Source organism: Lacerta agilis, chromosome 14, assembly GCF_009819535.1.
Source record: "Lacerta agilis isolate rLacAgi1 chromosome 14, rLacAgi1.pri, whole genome shotgun sequence".
Taxonomy (NCBI): Eukaryota; Metazoa; Chordata; class Lepidosauria; order Squamata; family Lacertidae; genus Lacerta; species Lacerta agilis.
In genome coordinates this window covers 51,581,050-51,593,726 of record NC_046325.1, presented here as the reverse complement: position 1 = coordinate 51,593,726, position 12,677 = coordinate 51,581,050, and the positions used below count along the sequence as shown (strand labels likewise).

At 46.4% G+C, this 12,677-nt stretch overlaps 1 protein-coding gene across 3 annotated transcripts in view; it reads right to left on the bottom strand.

Annotated features, from left to right (window-relative positions):
• The window catches only part of GRK3 (G protein-coupled receptor kinase 3), a 119,719-nt gene extending 107,570 nt beyond the window's left edge, over nt 1–12,149 (bottom strand). For 2 of the 3 annotated variants that reach the window (XM_033169455.1, XM_033169456.1), the window contains exon 1: nt 11,925–12,037. In XM_033169455.1, coding sequence (XP_033025346.1) covers nt 11,925–12,037 — 113 coding nt within the window. Of the gene's footprint in view, nt 1–11,924 lie in introns of all 3 variants that reach the window. The other variant, XM_033169457.1, reaches the window with a different exon arrangement.
• Nucleotides 12,150–12,677: the final 528 nt, after the last annotated feature.

Genomic DNA, 12,677 nt, shown 5'->3' with positions numbered 1-12,677 from the left:
CCAGGAGGGATTTTGAAATGTCTTTATAAGAGCATGGCTGCATTGTTCTGGGTCTTTTTCCCTGAAAATCACTGCTGTTGCAACAGCTTCAATAAAGATCAATGCTTTGCTTCTCAATCTTCTCTGGTTGGCCTCTGTTTTTTACTCCTACCAATGGAAAACTGCAAAGGACTTTGCAAGGGCTCTTGTGTACCCCATAAGGGAATAAGGGCAGATTTTTTCTTATTACACTAAGGATCTGTGCCTCAAGTCTATGTTTTTGCACCACAGCAGCACTAGAAACCACCAAATCAGTGAATTCAGATCAGTTCTTTCAGTGGAGAAAGACATGATTGGTGATTTGATGGTAGCTGGAGGGGGAGACTCTAGGCAAAAAATAATTTGCAAATTTGAAGAGGACCCATTTCATTGCATATGGCCTTCTCTGCCCTCCCCCACAGATCCTGCATTATTCTGACACCCATTGTCTCCATCTCCATCTCTCCCACAACTCCTGTGTTGCTCTACTTTCTCCCACCAGGCCATTCAGCTTTACTCCCTGAACCACCCCCCTTTCCTCATCTCTAACCTCCATGGTCAGAGGCAGTATGCCTCTGAATACCAGTTGCTGAGAATCACAATTGTGGGGAGTGCTGTGGTGCTCTTGTCCTGCCTGTGGGCTTCCCGCTGGGACATCTGGTTGGCCACTGTGAGAACAGATGCTGGACTAGATGGGCACCCACTGGCCTGATCCAGCAGGGGTCTTTTTCTGTAAACATGACGCTGAGAAGCCCACAAACACACACAGCATTAGCAACTGCACCTTCCTGCTGTTCTTCCGCAACAACTGGTTTTGAGTCTCCAGTACCAGAGGCAAAATATAACCATCATGATAGTAGCTGTCAGGGACTGGCAGGACCCAGACAAGTGTGCACCGGAGGAAAGGGGGCTGCTGGCTGACTTGGGAGAGGGGCCCTGTGAACCAGCCAGGAGGCAAGGGGCAGAGGCAGGGGAAGCTTCAGAGCTGGAGGGTGTAGTTCAGGATGGCTTGGTAGAAGAGGAGGAAGAGACAGGTCAGGGAAGTGAAGGGCCAAATGCTTCTCCACCCTCTCCCAGAACCAGGAGGGGATTGAAGAGGGGAAAAGAGGCAGCTTTTATGCAGCTGTAGTCTCCACCTGTGTGCATGCAACCCAAGGGGGAAGGTGTATGTGACAGACAGCAGAGTGAGACCAGGATCTGGGGACGCAGTGCCTCAGAATTCCACCCGGGGGCTGGAGCCTCTCTGTGATTGGCCACCAAGCCAGACAGGGGTGGAGACAGCACTTTGGGAGGGAGAATAAAAGGAGCCGTTTCTGAGAGGGAGAGGGAGAGGGAGAGGCAGGAAGTTGGTTCTGATCACTGTGTGGAACATCTACCCTGAGGAAAATATCTACAGCTAGAGAAAAGAGCCTCTGAGCTTAAGCTGGAAGACAGGGTTGTGTGTATTGGGAGAGTATTCAGACAGGAGTGAACTGGAGGACAGAGTATGAGCCAGGAGAAGTAGAAGCTGTCTCCTTCGGTCTCCTTCCAGTTAGAAGAAGAGACATCTTCTAGAAAGAAAAGAAGAACCGAAGTCCAGTTAAGAGGGGTGTGGGGATCCCCTGGGTCTGTTGTACTATTTGAAGCACCTCAGGATTGTGACTGTTAAAAGGTTGGATAACTGACAGAAAGTACCATCTGGTTTAAGAACCAAAGTATTAAGATGTAACACTTATGCAACAACTGAGTTAAGGAACTGAAGTGAAATAACTGGAAATAAGCTGAGCATTTGACATCTAGTCTAGAAACCTGTAACATCTACCTGAAGCGTAATAACTGAACATAAACAATTGAAGCTGTGGATATAGCCTATCTTGATTTCAGCAAGGCCTTTGACAAGGTGCCCCATGATATTCTTGTAAAGAAGCTGGTAAAATGCGGGCTAGACAATGCTACCATTCAGTCGATTTGTAACTGGCTGATTGACCGAACCCAAAGGGTGCTCATCAATGGCTCCTCTTCATCCTGGAGAGAAGTGACTAGTGGGGTGCCACAGGGTTCTGTCTTGGGCCTAGTCTTATTCAACATCTTCATCAATGACTTGGATGATGGGCTTGAGGGCATCCTGATCAAGTTTGCAGATGACACCAAATTAGGAGGGGTGTCCCCAGAGGACAGGATCACACTTCAAAATGACCTTAACAGATTAGAGAACTGGGCCAGAGCAAACAAAATGAATTTTAACAGGGAGAAATGCAAAGTACTACACTTGGGCAAAAAAAATGAAAGGCACAAATACAGGATGGGTGACACCTGGCTTGAGAGCAGTACATGTGAAAAGGATCTAGGAGTCTTGGTAGACCACAAACTTGAAATGAGTCAACAGTGTGATGCAGCAGCTAGGACTTCCGGCGAGGACGCCATTGCGGGCGGTCGAGGGTCGTTTCGGCTGCGAGACGACCCTGGCCTGCCCCGGGGGTAGGAGCTCCGCTACCGCACAGCGGGCTCCGCTAAACCGCGGGTCGAGTGTCCCGCAGCACGGGCTCTCCAGCGAGCCCACTATGGCGCTGAACCCTTCTCCCGTTCCCCTTGTAAAAGGGGCGCGGGAGTGAAGGAGGTAATGCCCCAACCGGGCAGGCGAAGTGGCGGCTGCCGCCTGCACTGAGCACGTCGTTCTTACCTGATTCGGAAGAAAAAAGAAGAAACCCGTAGGCCGTGAGTACGGAGTTAATTGGATTTAAAATTTCTGACAATTGGCACTCCGGGAGAAACGTTAAAAGGAAGCCCGTTCCTCCCTTTGTTGAATGAAGAAAATAACATTGTTTCTAGCTGCTGCTGCAGTAGCGGATACAAAGTTTCTATGGAGCTTTTTGACAAACGAGACCGGCTGAACCCCTTTTAGGGGAACTAAGATGTTGGAAATATCTCTTCTTTGAAGTTGTTGGATTATAATCTTTTCACCCTGATTCGGGGGGAAATGGCAGCTGAAACTTGTGGTTAAAGATGGAAAAGTACTGAAACTTGATACCCTCTGCCTACTTCTACCATGCTTGGTTTCGTTTTTAAACTGGCTTTAGATCCGGGTCTGACCCATGAACAAAGGATTATTCTTTTGAAGTTAGAAATGTTAAACCAGAAATTAAATTTGTTGAAGCAGGATGTCGAGGAAAAGTTATATGCAACAGGAAAGACTCCTGAGAACTTTGTTAAACTGGAAGAAGAAAATCTTGCTAGGGAACTTGAGGAAATTTTTGAGAAACAAAATACAGTGACTATGCAACTCCGAGAAGATGGAAAATCCTGTTGGTGTGAGAGACCCAGGGTTAGAAGACAAGTTATATCCAATTTCTGGGGTGAGAGCCCAGAAATGAAGGGAAAAAGATTTTTGAAACTACAACTAGAAGATGACTGGAATTCTGAAATGGAGATGCTGGAAGGTGATGATCTGTGTTCCCTGGAGTTCCCTGCAAAGATGTTTATGGACTGCGTCTTGACCTTTGGTTTTAAAGAAAAAGAGGACATTCTGGACAATGATGTTGGAGGGAGATGGAGAAATGTCTGGGGAGTGATCCCGAGATGGCGAAGGAAAATGGTTAGAAGAGGGATAGGGTGAGAATATTTAAAATATAACTAGGATGGCTTACCATGGTACCCTGAAATCAGTGTGTTAAGAATTTAAGATTTTGAACTAGTGAAGAGATATGTGAATTGTTTATCAGCAGCAGTTTAAGTAAAATAAGATGTGAGATTTGAGCTAAGAAGTAATAGGTTGTATTATGAAGTAAAAATAAACATTAAGAAGTCTGTTTAGATATTTTGACAGTGATGATTTAAACTTTAGAGATGAGAAGTTATTAAAGTAAATTAGAATTGGAAGCAAAGGAGAGAAATCGGGGGAAGTCCCTCTATGTAGATTTGAAACAAGATTTTTTTTTAGTAGTAAAAGGAATATTGGTGTTCCAGTTGAGGTTTGTATTTGTTTTTTATTCTGTTTTGATTGTTGTATTTGTTGTTGTATTTGTTCTGTTGTATTGTGTGGAAAACCAATAAAATCTTTGTAAAAAAAAACAGTGTGATGCAGCAGCTAAAAAAGCCAATGCAATTCTGGGCTGCATCAATAGGAGAATAGCATCTAGATCAAGGGAAGTAATAGTACCACTGTATTCCGCTCTGGTCAGACCTCACCTGGAATACTGTGTCCAGTTCTGGGCACCAAAGTTCAAGAAGGATTCTGACAAGCTGGAACGTGTCCAGAAGAGGGCAACCAAAATGGTCAAAGGCCTGGAAACGATGCCTTGTGAGGAACGGCTTAGGGAGCTGGGTATGTTTAGCCTGGAGAAGGTTAAGGGGTGATATGATAGCCATGTTCAAATATATAAAAGGATGTCATATAACCGGTATCCTTTCTATGATTCTATGATTCTAAGGAAATCCCCTGAGGGAATTCCCATCTATATGAAATCCTATTCTTTCTCAGCACATCTGTAAAGAGATCTATACTGAGACAACCTATTTAAAAGGTGATGAGGAGCTTCTTTCATGAAAATGATAGGGTTCCCTTCAATTTGGAGTCTATCTGTGTAATTAGTTTGCATAATTTTATCTTTGATCCTCTTTGAATTAAAAGTTACTCGACAGTCTCTTGTTACATTCCTCCTTTTAGCATACCTCAATTTCACTCGAAAGCAGCTATCAATAGAGCCAAGAATAATTTCCTGATCAATCTGCAATAGCTTTTGTTAGGAATTCTTTCAGGTCATTTTCACCCTCCTCAGGGATGCCCCTCATTCTCACCATCTGTTCTGTTTCATTTCAAGGAGTCAATCTTAGTTGACAACTGTCACCATTTCTATATTTTTATCAATTCAGGCTAGTAACTTATCTGCTAATTTGTCAGAGTGCTGTGTTATCTCCTTGGCCAAATCTAATTTCATCTCAGAAATCATATCAAATAATTCAGAGTGGGACTCTTGAACCAAGGCCCTCCTAGTCATCATTGGTGTTGTCTGCTTCTTGGTTGCCATCTTACTCAAATGCAATTATCAATTACAATTGTTACAACCTATAGGAAAAATTCAGCTCCTTTTTCAATCACCTGCGCCCTGTTCCTCCCCCTGCTCCTCCCCCCCTTAACTGTACCAGGAACCTTTTGCATGCAAGTGGGATGCTTTAACACTGGGCTGTGGGCCCTCCCCCATCTTGTTTACTCCATGTCTGACATCTAACTTACTGCAGACAATACTGGCTAGCAGAAACATCCCAGCACATGGCCAAGCTGAGACTTGCAACCTTAGGTGCTGCGGAGTGGTTCAACCCGAAAACCAGGCACTCCAGCCCTGAGCAGCAGGCCCTCCAATCTAACTAAATTCTTCCAGAAGGACACAAGCAAAGCAAAACCTACCAATGAACCCTGTGTGAGACAAGATAGATAAATGGCAGATTGAATTAAATTGCTGGGAATTGTTGCTAAGCCCAGGGTGAGTGGCCAATTACAAGATGTTCAAATTTACTACTGTAGTAGCTCAGTATGAGGACCATGTCACCTGTCTCATGCACAGACTGCCCCCATTTCAAGAAAATCCCCTACATGTGCACATGAAGATTTATCATGAGGAAAGATGGCCAACTCCATGGCTAACCGTCACTAAGAGACACAAAGTAAATGGCAGTTCCAGGACGAGGCAGAGGGCCAGTGGAGCTGGTGGGACAGAGGCTGGCTGCTGAACAGCAAAAGCTAGGAGGCAAAAGACCCCTCAGCTCCTTGCACAAGTCCCACTGAAGTGAGTGCAACCTCTGATCCCATGAGAATCTGCCTCACCAACCCCAAGTCAGACCATTAATGCATCTGACTCAGTATTGCCTTCACTGGCCAGCAGCAGCTCTCGACAGTTTCAGGCAAGGATATTTTCTCAACCTTACTTGGAGATGTTGCCAGGGATTGAACCTGGGACATGCAAAGCATGCATTCTGCCACTTGAGCCATTCATTTTTCTCAGGCTTGTGCAGGAGTGAACATCCAGGCAACTGTCCTGGGAGTGCACATCTGGAAATTTCTGTTTTCCTTGGTTTCAATAGATCTGTATGACTCAAAAGCTTACTGCCAGCATATTAAACATCAGGTGAGACATGGGAGGAAATGCCTGGGGCTCTCATCATCCTGTTTTCATTTGCCATTTGTTGTGTTGTCTCTGAAGGATTCAGGACATCTAATCTCTCAGCCATTTCCTAGGACAAAGATTGTTACCTGTAATCTAATTAGGAAAACCTGCTCTCACCTCTTTGATCCTACAAGAAGGGGCACTAACATACATAAAAACCAAATAGACTTCGTTGCTTTGAAATCTATGTTTAAGCTAAAGAATCTGGTTTAAACACATCCTGATGTACGTGAATTGAGGGCAAGAGGGGATCACTGCAGGTGTGCCTGCCCCTATTCACTCAGCAGTTACCTCTCAGGAATATTTCCTATTGAGCAAGGTGCTAGCTGGCTCACACAAACATAAATACAGTACTGTTGTTGTTGTTCAGTCGTGTCCGACTCTTCGTGACCCCATGGACCAGAGCACGCCAGGCACGCCTATCCTTCACTGCCTCCCGCAGTTTGGCCAAACTCATGTTAGTAGCTTCGAGAACACTGTCCAACCATCTCATCCTCTGTCGTCCCCTTCTCCTTGTGCCCTCCATCTTTCCCAACATCAGGGTCTTTTCCAGGGAGTCTTCTCTTCTCATGAGGTGGCCAAAGTACTGGAGCCTCAACTTCAGGATCTGTCCTTCTAGTGAGCACTCAGGGCTGATTTCTTTGAGAATGGATAGGTTTGATCTTCTTGCAGTCCATGGGACTCTCAAGAGTCTCCTCCAGCACCATAATTCAAAAGCATCAATTCTTCGGCGATCAGCCTTCTTTATGGTCCAGCACTCACTTCCGTACATTACTACTGGGAAAACCATAGCTTTAACTATACGGACCTTTGTCGGCAAGGTAATGCCTTTGCTTTTTAAGATGCTGTCTAGGTTTGTCATTGCTTTTCCCCCAAGAAGCAGGCATCTTCTAATTTCGTGACTGCTGTCACTATCCTGCAGTGATCATGGAACCCAAGAAAGTGAAATCTCTCACTGCCTCCATTTCTTCCCCTTCTATTTGCCAGGAGGTGATGGGACCAGTGGCCATGATCTTAGTTTTTTTGATGTTGAGCTTCAGACCATATTTTGCGCTCTCCTCTTTCACCCTCATTAAAAGGTTCTTTAATTCCTCCTCACTTTCTGCCATCAAGGTAGTATCATCAGCATATCTGAGCTTGTTGATATTTTTTCCGGCAATCTTAATTCCGGTTTGGGATTCATCCAGTCCAGCCTTTCGCATGATACAGTACACACACACTTAACACCTGCTCTCTCCTTGCCCTGTTCCTAGCCAGGCCAGCCAGCCAGACTGGAGCTGACCACAGCACCTGCAAGGCCAATCCATTTGTTTACACCAACATCATCTTAATGATGCTTCTTCACTAGTTTTGCAGAAAACATCAATGTCAGGATTCTTTTTTTAAAAAACTATATGCTACACTTGAGAACCAACCCTAACTTTGAAGGACAGGAGAGTAAACCTTTTTCTCCTTGCCTCATACTCTTTCTAAAAAAAGAAAAAAAAGTTCTCTTGAAATAAAAGGAAAAACCTCCAATGCTGCTCAGCACTTGATCTAAATCACACTGCAGCTGTTCCATCCCTTTTAACAGCAAGTATCACATGGAGGTGTTTCTTTTTTGTCTGGGTATCAGTCTAGGATTGCATCAGCACAGTCATCTCTCTCTCTTTCTGGCCAGACAAGCACCGCATCCCTCCACAACCACCTAGGCCAGAAGCACTGACATTCAGTGCATGCGTAAGACTCAACCCAGCCTGTCTAGAAATAGAGAAATACCTGTCAAGTGAGTGGTCAAAAGGAAACCCAGTCCCCTATGCAACAGCAAGGGATAATGGTGATGACTCATTAAGATTTAACAAGCCAGCCTGGTAATTGCCTGTCCTACACAGAAGTGGATGCACTCAAATGTACACACACAGATGGTGCACTTAAAACCATGTGAAATGACCCCAATAGTGCCCACCTAGCTATACTCCAGTTCTTGATCTCCTGGCTAGCCTAAAAAACAGGAGCAGGAACATCATTCACCATCAGTTCAGGGAGGGAACAGTTATGTGTGTCCCCTAAGAGACAAATTCATCTACATTTATCCCAAAAAAGCTCTGTCCCCCTTACAAGGCAACCCACAGACTTGCACGATCAAGGCCACAAAACAAGATAGAAAACGGGAACTTTGTCAGGAAGTGCAAGGGACAGGAGGCAGAAGACCACGAAGGGCTCCATGGAAGTCCAGCACACAGAGATATGGAGCTGCAGGAAGCCAGTATTGTTGCTGGTTCAGCACCCTATCTAAAGATAACTGGAGAAATATGGTCTCTTCCTGGGAAAGAATGTTTTCCTTCACAACACACTTCCTCATTTGATCAGAAACATTTCAACCTCACAGTCCACACATCCTTTTAGGATTCCCAAATTCTGAAGTCCATGGCTCAGGCAATTTGAAGCCTTCCAACGCAAGTCCATGGGCAAGGGTAGTTTCTGCCCAAGTTCAATCCCCAACAGCTGCCTGGAACCCTGGAAAACTGCTGCCAGTCAGTGTAGACAATACTAAGCTAGGTGGTCTGATGTGGGCATATACGAAGCTCCCATTTACCACTCCCCTTCCCCCTTTTGCCTGTACTTTTCACAAACATCGATCAGGAAAGTGTTTGTTGTACCTGTCCCTTGACACCAGAGGCAAACGAGAACATTCCACATTGCTGGGATAGTGATTGATTTGTAGCAGAAGACACAGAGGTGCTAATAGGAAGCTTACATACAAGTTTGATGAGCTCAGGAGGGGGTGGCGGAATCAGGGACAGAAATATCCCCCTAAGGGCAAAGAGTAGCTGGATGAAAATAGGGAGGGAGGGGACTTTAAAATCCCTTGAAGGAGAGAGGAGGCTTGTGGTTCCCCATCCAATCAAAGGGAGGACCATTCCAGGAAGAAGTAGCAGCCCAATGAGAAGGACCAACATAGCTCAGTGGTAGAGCATCAGGTTTACATGCAAATGGTTCTGTGTTCAAGCCCTGACATCTCCAGCTAAAAGAAGGAAGGAAGGGGGATGCACAAAGCTGGGAAAGTCCTGAAGCCTTTAAGAGCTGCCACTGGTCAGAGCAGAGAAAGCTGGGCATAAATGGGCCAATGGCACCTTTGTATATTCACGTCAACTCCCATAAAATGTCTGGGTGTCCCATCTCTAATGGGACTTTGGGGGGCAGGGGGGAAACCTTGGCCACTCAAGATTTTAGACAACTCCAAGGCCAATGAGAATGGTACCAAGGTAGCAAAGTGTAGCAGGTAGAGGAGAAGACCAAGATGTGAATTCCCACTAAAGCGATGCAAAGGTATTTTGGAGGGGGCAACAGAGGTGCTTACCATCGTTTACACCGACTTTGGTGACACTGGAGAAAGACAGTTGCTACCAGGGGCAGCTCTGGAAAGCGTTGCAAAAGCCCAACTATTTTCATAATTTCTTTGTCAAACTTTAAGTTGAGGGGGTCAGGGGAAGGGTCTGACATGGAAAGGATCAATTTGATTATTTATATGACCAAGGTGTCTGGTCATAAAGGTAAAGGGACCCCTGACCGTTAGGTCCAGTCGCAGATGACTCTAGAGTTGCAGCACTCATCTCGCTTTACTGGCCGAGGGAGCCAGCATTTGTCTGCAGACAGCTTCCGGGTCATGTGGCCAGCATGACTAAGCCACTTCTGGCGAACCAGAGCAGCATACAGAAACGCCGTTTGCCTTCCCTCCAGAGTGGTACCTATTTATCTACTTGCACTTTGACATGCTTTCAAACTGCTAGGTTGGCAGGAGCAGGGACCGAGCAACAGGAGCTCACCCTGTCACGTGGATTCAAACCGCCAACCTTCTGACTAGACCACAGCGCCACCCGCCACCGGTTGTGGGCACCACCAAAGGACACAAAACACCCACCCACGATAAGTCACTTAATAACTTAATAACTATGGTCACTTAATAACAGTATCATTTTAATTTAAATAATAGTAAAAATAGTAGGATGAAGGACAACTGAAGCCAAAGAAGCATCACTGGAACCACTTGCCGGGGGGGGGGATCCTTGTATGAAGGTGAGGCGGCTCGTTATAAACTTTTTATTATTTATTCTATTTATTAGTCACATTTTTGAACTTAAGTACCTCAAAGCTACTTAAGAAGGAAAAAATAAAATGACAAAGGCATTAGATGAAAAGAGCAGCAAACACCCGACAATAAATTTTAAATGAACAGACCATCCACTTCACCTAAAGGTCATCCTCAGTGGCTCAGCAAAGACCATTGGCATAACTAACTTCCCTTGCAATTAAAAACCAGAAGCCTAAATAAGGGTGGTTTTGCCTGGCGCCTAAAATCGTGCTTGCCTGGGGAGCACATTCTGCCAACAGGGAGCCACCACTGAAAAGGCCCACTCTCGTGTTGACATCCTCTCTGCCTCCCTCACAAAGGCCACAAGGAAGGGCAGAGATAACGTTGGTAAAGGCGGTCCTTGAGGTAGCAGGATCCTGAGTCACTTAAGGCTTTATAGGTCAAAAACCAGTCCCCAAATTTATCAGTAGTAGCCAGTGCAGTCAAACCAGTATATGCTCTTGGGTTATGCTCTTGTGACTGTGTGATTTAAGCACCAGTGTGGTGTAATGCTTAAAAGGTGTTAAACTCTGACCTTGGGAGACGAGGGTTCGAATCCTCACATAGCCACCAAGCACACTAGGTGGCCTTTGGTCAGTCACTACCTCTCAGCCTAACCTACCTCTGAGTTGTAGTGGGGATTAAATGAAATGAGGAAGGGAGAACCATGCATGCCACCTTGAGTTCCATGGGGGGAAAGTTAGGATATAAAATGTAATAAATAAATCAAACATAACTTAAGAGCAGTCAAAGGCCAGGGTCAGGGAAACGCAAAGACCTGAAAGGGCATCCACCTCCTAAGAAGGGAATCCAAAAGGGCCACATGCAAAAGAAAAAGGGGGTGGGTTACAATCCTTCATTTGGTTCACATTCACTGTAACCCAACTCTCACAGAGTCCTGGTTTGGGGGGCAATTTGGGGAGACAAGGGTGAAGGGTTTATAAAAGTATGGTGCTGGGAAAGAGCAAAGAGAGATCTATCCTGGCTGACCCTTCAATCAGCAGTCATGGTTGAGGAGTTGTAACTGGGATATTGGAGAGGGGTATCTGGATAGGAGAAGCAGGCTCCAGAAGATATTCATAAGAAGGGGAGATTCATAATTGGAGCCAGGATGGAGCAGGGGTTAGTGTCCGACAAGGACCTTGGAGGTCTTTGGAGAAAAGGTGGGACAGAAATGCAGTAATAATATTGATGATAACAAAGATGATGGGAAGTACTAATCCTAGCTCATCCTCCTTGGCAGAGTCACAGGTGCTTTTGGCCTGCAGGTGTTGGCGGTGGGGGTGGTGGAGATAGCCAGTGTGGAGTAGTGGTTTGAGTTCAAATCCCTCCACTCAGCCACGAAGTTCTCTGCGTGTGATCTTGGGCCAGGAGCTGCCTTTCACCCTAGCCTACCTCTCAGGATTGTGGTGGTGGCTGTCAGGATTAAAAAAGGATTAGGACTTGGGAGAGACCAGCCAGCCTAGCCCACAGGGTTGTTGTGGGGGTATCAAACGGGGAGGGGCAAGGACCATTTACACCCATGTGAAACTCCTTGGAAAGAGAAAAGGCTGGGATAGAAATGAAGCAAATAAGTAATAAATTAAATAAAGTACTGGCAGGGAGGAGGATCACACTGCAAGACACACACCCCAACACCTCCCATCAGCCGTTCTCACCTGGGCTCGGGGAGGGTGATCTTCTTGCTCGCGCGAGCGGCAGGTGAACTCTTGCTTTTCTCCATGGCCATGAGGTAGCTGACATCCGCCAACACGGCCTCCAGGTCCGCCATCTTGGCTGTCCACAGGCCTGGGCCTGGGACTTTGGCCTGGGACTCTGGCCAGGGCCCACACTTGGCAAAAAACACCTGTCAGGTGTGGGTGGGGTGTCACTCCCTCTCTCCCCAGGAGGCTCACTTCTCAGCTGGCTAGCCCCTCCTCCTCCCTAAAAACAAAGGAACCCCCCCCATGCAAGCAAGCCCTTCTCCCCTGCTAACTGGCACACACCCCTAACCCAGGATCCTATGAATGACCCCCCATACAATCACTTTATGTCCCCATTTCCCAATGCGGGCTAAAATGAACACTGACCCCCCTATCACCCACAAAATGCCCAACAGACTCCCTCCCTGTCCCTCCTTTTATATATAAACTGACTACCCTCTCACCTTCTCTTCTAAATGAACCCCCTAAAGTCTCTCACACGAAATTCCCCTGCTCTGAAGACACCGCTCCCATCCATTTACGGCCTAACCACCCCCTTGAAAAAACCCTTTGGGCCCCGCTTTCCCCTCCTCCAGGTCACCCCGAAGCCTTGCCAGTTCCCACCCTATATATCTGGGGTGGGGAGGGGGGCTAGTCCTGGGGGACCATCCCCCCGTGGCCTGGGAGGCTACCGGAGACTCCCCCCCCCCGGCTTGCCAAGCTGAGACC